At 37.2% G+C, this 8,601-nt stretch overlaps 1 protein-coding gene across 3 annotated transcripts; it reads right to left on the reverse strand.

Annotated features, from left to right (window-relative positions):
• Positions 1–3,155: 3,155 nt before the first annotated feature.
• On the reverse strand, positions 3,156–8,065 carry LOC111459220 (transcription factor MYB33-like). Of its 3 annotated transcripts, none has more exons than XM_023102017.1 (4): positions 8,007–8,065; positions 6,345–6,728; positions 4,829–5,825; positions 3,156–3,783 (listed from the first exon to the last, which is right to left on the reverse strand). In XM_023102017.1, the coding sequence occupies exons 2-4, from the start codon at positions 6,699–6,701 to the stop codon at positions 3,476–3,478; spliced, it is 1,662 nt and encodes a 553-aa protein (XP_022957785.1). In that variant the 5' UTR covers positions 6,702–6,728; positions 8,007–8,065; the 3' UTR covers positions 3,156–3,475. The 3 variants fall into 3 exon arrangements, with proteins under 3 accessions (XP_022957785.1, XP_022957800.1, XP_022957793.1); XM_023102032.1 differs by lacking the exon at positions 8,007–8,065 and adding an exon at positions 7,803–7,994; XM_023102025.1 differs by lacking the exon at positions 8,007–8,065 and adding an exon at positions 7,359–7,788.
• Positions 8,066–8,601: the final 536 nt, after the last annotated feature.

Here is an 8,601-nt window from a genome sequence, read left to right on the forward strand (position 1 = left end):
ATATATATATATATATATATATATATATATATATATATATATATATATTAAAAACAAATTTTAGAAATAGACGAGAGAGACAAAATAATAATAATAATAATAATAAATTTAATTTTTTTGGAGAGAAACGAAAATTTTTAAATATGTTTTTCTAATTGGTTTAAAAAAATTATCAAACAACTCTATTTATAAAAAATAAAATTAGAAAATAAAGTAAAACTTTATAAATAAGTCAATTTAGATTCTTTATTTATTTAAATGTAAGGAAATATTGAAATTTTTTATTTCTCCTTTTTTTAATTATTTATGGGGAACAATAATTAATTAAACTAAAACATAAACTTGAGTGGAATGACGAAGATTGGATGGCCGGTAAGGGTTTGGGGCGAGCTGTGTGTCACGGGCCTACATTTTTTACAGTGCGGCGTCGTGATCTTGACACGCTCACGACTAGCCTCGAGGGGAATTAAGCCCCATATATATTTTTCGCCTCGGCTTTGTGGCTTCGTTGGACCTTAGACAAGGTTTGTCTTCACCAATCGAACATCGCTTGTGCGGAATCCAAGCTTGTTCAACCACACACGCCACTTGCGTGTGCATGTTCAATCGTCTGTGACACATCCGACTTGCCTCTACACTAGGCCAACTCATTCAGCTCGACCTTGCCTCTGCTCGGGTTAAGGTCTCTCAATACAACGTCGCATCTCATCTTGCCATCTCGATCCTCATCGACAGGGTCCATATGTCTTGACGCCATCTCGAGTCTCGGGATGTCGTTGGCCATCATAACTCATTCGGTCATGCCATCGAGAATGGACCCGCGTGTCGTTCATCTCATCGAGACTTCCCAAACATCCATCCATCCGGGTTCTATCAAAGCATCCCGTGTCCATGTCGAGTCATTTACGGATACCATATCGGATAGTGGGTGTATGTAGCAACCTCCAACACGCGAACTAGGGCGCAATACCAGCACACCCATGTCGTCGGTACTGTCCTTCAAAAACTCATTTCAAAGGAAGTCACCACTCGCCCACACTATGACATATGTATGTGCCACAGGGTAGCTCACTTAGGCCACAGGGTCCAGGGGTGGTGGAGAGCTAACACCATGGTACCCTATAGTATATTTTGAGCCATTTTCATTATACCTGCTTTTAGTGAGGTGTCATACGACGTCGTGCATTGTCCGTCTGATGTCCGATTGACACCAAACTTGGCGAGCATTCATATTTCATATGGACGGACTTAACTCCCGAATCGCATGCCTAAATTCCTTCCGAAACCCCGACTTTTGAGGTTAAGGCCTGGGGCCCTACCTGGCCCTTCAACAAGTCTATCTTGTCCTTCATGTGTCTCTGTCTTGCTTATGTCTCAACTTGTCTTCAATGTCCACTTTGCGTGGTGGTGTGTTGAATGATGCATCGTTCTCCTCGATCGCATCATGGCACTCTTCTATATTGGCCTGCATATGGCCGGATGGGCGTCTCTTGAGAAACGCCACCTTGCTTATCATGGCGTGAGGGTCACAACCTACTCTCTTCATAGTATGGTTGTGACATTCTCCCCCACTTAACTTAGTCATCGTCCTCGATGACTTACTCGGGTCACAATCATATTGCAGATTGTGACACTGTGGTCTACATTAGATATGGGTTGAAATGGCGAGAGCTGAGATAACGACGATGTTTGGGAAGAAAACCGATGGTGCCAAGAATCGAGGAATGACAAAGTACTCCTTTCCTTACGGGGGGTCATGGAGTAGCATATTTCAAAAGAGGGGCCAAAGAAAGATTCCAATTTCGGGCCTTAGTTTCTGCATGATCCACCTAATATAAGTATTGGGGAATGAATGGTAGGGAGGGGACTGGTGTGGATTTATTGAGAATGAATTGTTGGGAGGAGACTGGGTGGACATATGGATTTTAAGAATGAATTAACTAATGTTCGGAGGATTGTAGGAAAACGAAGGAGCTACTTGGGATTGGAGGAATACTAAACGCATTGCAGACATGCCGGTGGAAATGGTTTCTACTTCTTAGATTAGTCTTCTCATTATCTTCTCTAACCTAGTCAAATCAAGTATGACTGATTACGAGGTTGTCGTGCTAACCGTACTAGTGTTGGGGGTGAGAACCAGTGGCAGCTCACCCTCCGAATCTTCTGACCGCGTCATTTGAGACCGAGATCAGGTACGGATTGGGCTTTGAGTTACCTCTAGTCTCAGTCATTCTTGTAACCATCACATGTAATCCGCACAGGTGTGTCCACACCCCTCCTAGGTGGATGAGAAAAAAAAACAAAAAAAACATCTGCATAAGAAAAAAAAAAAAAAAAAAAAAAATGTTTTTTATCCAGACTTATACCTGATTATTGGTTATACATCTATCCCTGATCTAAATCAGAACTAGGAGAGATTAGGTCTACATCCATCCCAAATCATTATACCTTAGGTCTACATCCATCCAGAACTAAGAGAGATTAGGTCTCCAGAACTAAGAGAGATTAGGTCTACATCCATCCCAAATCTTAGGTCTACATCCATCCCGAATCATTATACCTCTTCTGTAGGTCGAAATTTATTGGGTCTACATCCATCCCAAATTATTATACCACTTCTATCATACCACCGAAATCAGGATCTAATTATACCACTTCTATTTCAGGATCAAAATGATTATATCGCTTCTATCAAGACCAGAATGATTATTGGGTCTACATCCATCCTTGAATGTCGTTGGATACTGTTCCCGTCATTCTTGTAACCGTCACAAATAAGGTCACATGTAATCCACACAAATGGGGTCACAGGTAGTCATTGAATACAGTTCAGTTCTCCGTCATTCTTGTAACCGTCACATGTAATCCGCACAGGCATGTCCACACCCCTCCTGGGTGGATGCACGAACATAGCCTTTTTCTAAAGGGGCAGGCAAACTTTCTTTTCTTTTTCATTTCCTTCGTCTTCAAATAATGAAGTAATAGGAAAACACATCTATAAAAAAAAAATGTAGAAATGGTTGTATCGACCATTCGACATTTGCCACGGAGAAGGGAAAGAAAAGGCAAGAAATCTTCTTAATTTACGTAATACAAGCCCTTCTCTTTCTATATTGAATCAACGAGCTATCTTGAAGAGGAGGAGGAGACCTGAATTTGAAGAAGCAACAGACACCATTGAATCCCAATGTTCCATGACAAAGTTCAAAGTTATTACACAGTCCATCTTATGAAAGCACTGCAGCATTGTGCATTACAAACCTAAACAGTTCCACATACAATGATTTCTTTTTTTTTTTTTTCTGCTGAACAAACAGGGAATCAAAATCCACCAAAGAAAAGGCCACAACAACTAACCTTCCCTCGGTCGACGAGGTAACGAGAGTAACCGTCTTCCCCTGACAAGTCGTCAACTTATAAACCAAAGAGACAGTTTAGTTTTTAGATCATTCATTTAGTAAGAACTGCTGAGAGATCAAGGAATATCAGACATTTGACACACTGGGGGCATGTTATTCCATGAACAGGAATCAAGACCCCAACCCGAATGCGTCGTCGAAATCCCAGATGGTAAGTGCTTGTAGTCAGCAGCCAAATCATCGCCTAGGAGCAAAGTGAGTGCATCAGTCATACTGGTTGTCTCCTTTTCAATTCCTGAACTCTGGCCCTGCCAATCTGAAGCAAGCAACGCATCTGGACGTGTGAATTCGACCCCGTTTTTCGCTTCTTTTTCTCTATCAGGGGTCCACACATGATCCAGTGGTTCTGATTTCACATTACTTCCTGCAGAGTTCTTGCATAAGTCAGGCATAGTAACACTAGGAACGAAACCCATGTGATAGATATACACGTCCAATCGATTCAGTTCAGTTCGACATTACTAGTCCTTTATACACTTCTTTAACATTAGATGAAGTTCATTGTGAAACCTCAGAATATAACTACTCCAAAATGTGACTATTAACAATCGTCACTGGTTTTCGCTACAACAACAAAATTGGAAGGGAAAGATTCAACATGTAACACACATTACCTTTAACATAAAATAAATCTCACTATATCAATTATATAAAAGGCCATATATTATAAAAATGTAATGTGTATAAACTAAGGGTCATGAAAAACAATATAACAAAAATTTTGGGGACCCAAGATTCAAGTTAGAACCTCGCCGTTCACCGTGCAACTTCATAGTTGTGGTCACTTAAATTATATGTTAGCAACTTACCATCAAATTAGTAGCTACAGAGAAACACCAAATGGTATTATATATGTTATAAAAGAAACTATCTTTCCTTGAGAAAAATGAATGTACACAAGGGCATCCAAACTTAACCCTAGCCCACAAGAGTATAAAATACTTCTGTAGATCATGATTATCAAGACACGAGAAGGATTTCGTAGATAATTTCGGTTTCGTGTGAAGTAAATATGCAAACAATATAAAAATCATGAACTAACTGTTCAGAAGCTTTTCTCAAGCATCCAAATTGAATATCACAAATTTTTTTTTTTTTTTTTTTTGCGAATAAAGTAGACCATTAAATTCACTCGGGTTTTACAAAAAAAAAAAAAATATAGGGTTAACAAAAATCTAATATGTCATCAAGAAATGAGATGCTATTTAAACTCGATAATGTTACTTCCTACGACATAAATATGAGGGTCCAAACCTCATTTCCCAAACTAAAATCCAAATCCGTGCATGAATTGTATAGTAGGTATGTAAAGAATAATTTAAATGACCAAATGCACCTGAGTGAGGTAAGATTAGAATTAGTATTCATTATAAAAAATATATATATTTAGCTTCGAGCGGGAAACTCACCAGAAAAGGCCTCAGTAAGAGCAGGATCTTCATATGAACTTCCGGTTGCACTGATCGGTGTGCACTCACTGAAAAGTGTGGAGGTAGAGTGACCAAATGGAGAAACAGCCTCGGTATAGTCATCAATTTCTGTCTTACCCGCTGTCATATTATAACTATCAGTTACATCACCTGGAGTAATACTGCATGAATTTGAATTCTTGTGAGATGGATGATTCTTTGGACAACCAATCGTCTTAGATTCATATATTAAAGCTTCTAGTAAGCCACTGTTGCGTGGTGAAAGGCAATCTGATCCCAACATAAAAGTTGGTGGAGATTGAATAAACGGATCAACTGATTCAAACATTGCCGGTTGGATGGGTGTCTCCCAACTGCATAAATCAGTTTCTGGATATTGGAGTGAAGGGAGCTCCAACTTCTCTGTCTCTTTCGAGTGCTGAGAAGCAGAGGAATTGCCATTTGTAAGGGAATGGCTACCCTCAAACGAGCCAAAAGACATGGCATTCTTAGTGGCAGCGTTAGGATCAAGAGGAAAAGGTGACCCATATGATTGAGCAACTTGATCATAGGAATTATCCTCAAACTGGTGGAAAGGGGTTTTAACACTACCATCAGGACCAGAGAATAAGGGTGCTGATTCCCGGTAACGCTTTTGACGATGCATTGTAGATGGCATGAAATTACCATATTGAGAAGAATCAAGACCTCTTTTCAGCATACAACTTGAAATTTCTGGAAGCTGGGGCATATAAGATAAGGCATTATGAGGCTTGCCTTGAAATTTGACATCCGGTATTGCATCATAACTATTAGCCTGAAGAAGATCATGATGATCTTTACCTACAATATTACTACCACCTGTGTCTTGGTTATGACGATGCTGCCAAGCGCGCAAACTCACTTCAGGGGGATACAGAGGTAGACCAGCCCGCTGCCGCCTCTTAATTCGAGTATTCCAGTAATTCTTAATTTCATTGTCTGTGCGTCCAGGTAACTAAGGAAAAACACAATAAATACCTTAAGGAAATGGAAGTATTTCTAAAGATTAAAACTAGAAATGCCTATCACTAGATGATTAAATCTAGTGCAATGACTGGAAGATTTGAATGCCAGAAAAGGCGTTATAGCCCTCGATGGATAACAGGCAACTACCACAAATGAAAAAACATAAACCCTTGATGGATAATAGGCAACTGGCATAAATGTAAACATGCGCTGGAAACCATAGAAAAAATTATAAGTTGCATTGAAGAACCTACAAAGCGGAGCGAACAAAACAATGTGTAACTATAATTTTTCACATTGAAACATCCAATTCGCTAGTCTTAAATAGTTTATCTTGTATGTTGAAAACAAGATTTTGTCTAATATTATCATCTACAAATGAAATGAATTCCATATAAATTTCAATTCTCAAAGCACAATTTTTCCTGGAAAAAGCAAGAAAATCCAAGCCAGCAGTAGCAAATAATCAAACAAATAAAATAAAAAGGAAGGGAGATTGTGCACATACATGGGCTGCCATGCGTGCCCATTTGTTTCCCATTTTAGCGTGCAGATGAATTATTGTATGCTCTTCTTCTGCAGTAAACGCCCCTTTTTTCAAGTTTGGTCTGAGATGATTGGCCCATCGCAAGCGACAGCTCTTCCCACAACGAGAAAGTCCAGAATGCTTCTGAACGGCATTCCAATTCCCCTCCCCATGTTTTTTTACATATTCTATCAAAATCTCATCTTCATTAGATGTCCATGGTCCTTTCTTAAGACAGCCACCGCTAACATTCCCTCCACTATCCTCATCTACCAACGGTGATAATATCTCATCACTTGAAGGTATGTTGTCTTCACTTCCATTTTTTGTTCGCCGCATCTCTTAGTTTGCAATCAAATAAAGATCCTACAAACAAATTAGGAATATTGATGAAACAAGGAACAATTAAAAAAGAGAGAAAAAGAGTACAGACTTAAACAAACAGAAGTCATCGTGTTGTGATCGAATCCAAGTGGAAAAAGAGAAAGGGGCTGAGATAGTGCACCCATCACCAAGAAAAATATGTGAAGATTCAAAGCAATGGAGGGTGAACTTATGTTTAATCATAACATTTTTACTAATCAGAACTGGAATAATAATTAAGTCTTCATAAATGTTCACAAAAATACAGATTTCCCTGATCCATAAAAAGAAGAAAGGCCAATTAAATTCTCTTACTCCTACTGGAAGAAATAAATGAACAAAGAAATTAATCGATAGTGAAGTTAATCTGTTACCCTAACCTAGAAGAGTCACTCATCATAAATTCTTAAAGTTCGATAACTCCAAGAACAAAACCCCAAGTAATTAACTCATTAACTACGAAAGAAGTCCGCAATTATAGTAACAAATTCAGCATAATCGACACTGAAAAAGTAAACCGTAGCCTACTAAATACAGATCCTTCCTAGCACATCTAGAGCGATTTAAACCTTTCAAAACCTAAATCCATAAAAATCCATTTCCATGAAAGAACGGAACAGAGAATTGATATACCTGAATCGAACTCCCGCAACAGAACAAATTCTCAAAGAAACAGGCTTTAAATCGCCGACTTAATGAAAAGCACACAAAAATGATCGAACGAGAAATCAATAGCTCACTCGAGGTGCCGAATTGAGCTACCGGCAGAGAAAATATCGATAATGGAAGATCTGAAACAGAGACACAATCCAAAAAGGGAAAAAACAAAAAATTACAAAAAAAGTAAAAAGAAAAAAAAAATCATCTCGCGAAATCACTGAGCAAAAAACACAAACTCCATCTCACCAAAACCATCAGGAAGAGAAACAATCAAAAAGTGCTAAAAACAGACAATCATATCCACAATCATCACTGCTCAAATCTAAACCCTAGTCCTCTCAAAGATCCATCTCTAAAACCAAACAAAAAACAACAAATTCAACAACAAAAATTCATAAACCCTCGAGAAATGCTGACCACAATTTCTGAAATATGATGAAGAATATTCTAGAGTGAAACACATCTGGTAGAATCCCAGAGATCCAAAACCATACGGTGATAGAGAGAGAAAGGGAAACAAAAAAAAATGGAGTAGTGAGAAATTGAAGTTTTGAGAGAGAAATTGAAATGGCAAACGAAGAGCAAAATTAGGCAGAGAGAAAGGAGGAGAAAGTTGCATACATTTCCATTCTCTCCTTCCTTCTTCAATTTCTCTTCTTCACTGAAAATCAAAATCAAAATTCACATACTTTTTCAATATATATATATATATTAAAAAATTTCACATAATATTTCCATTTTTGGAAGCGTGGAAGATTAATTATGTAATTATTACTAACTTAACTTATATTTAAATTAACCTTTTTTCATTACTGTTTTTTCTTTAAAATCATTTATAAATAACATATAATATCTTATTTTGTTTTATTTTGTGTGAATTTACTATTTTACCCTCCCACATTTATACACTGGAGTTAATTTAGTTTTCTAATTGGAACGGATTGTAATATTCTTCCCGAACAAAACAATGTTAATAAATACTTTCAATCAGACTCAAATATTTGATAAATATTTTTCAACTGACTAAAATATGGGATTGCGTTGGATTATTGTATATATTTAAATAAAAATAAAATGTTAATACGCAAGGTAATTATTTTTTATTTTTTATTATTGAATTAAGATTTATAAATCCATTTAAATATATATATATATATATATATATATTTTTTTTTTTTTTTTTTTTTTTTTTTTTTTTTTTTTTTTTTTTTTTTTT

The sequence above is a fragment of the Cucurbita moschata genome, unplaced genomic scaffold, assembly GCF_002738365.1.
Source record: "Cucurbita moschata cultivar Rifu unplaced genomic scaffold, Cmos_1.0 Cmo_Scf00002, whole genome shotgun sequence".
NCBI classification, from domain to species: Eukaryota; Viridiplantae; Streptophyta; class Magnoliopsida; order Cucurbitales; family Cucurbitaceae; genus Cucurbita; species Cucurbita moschata.

What these genes read in the sequence shown, in the direction of transcription:
- LOC111459220 (XM_023102017.1), bottom strand. Translation starts at nt 6,701, where the DNA reads ATGCGGCGAACAAAAAATGGAAGTGAAGACAACATACCTTCAAGTGAT. An exon ending in GGGCACGCATGGCAGCCCAT is followed by an intron (nt 5,826 to 6,344) that starts GTATGTGCACAA and finishes GTTTTTCCTTAG; the next exon opens with TTACCTGGACGCACAGACAA. An exon ending in TCTTACTGAGGCCTTTTCTG is followed by an intron (nt 3,784 to 4,828) that starts GTGAGTTTCCCG and finishes AGAACTCTGCAG; the next exon opens with GAAGTAATGTGAAATCAGAA.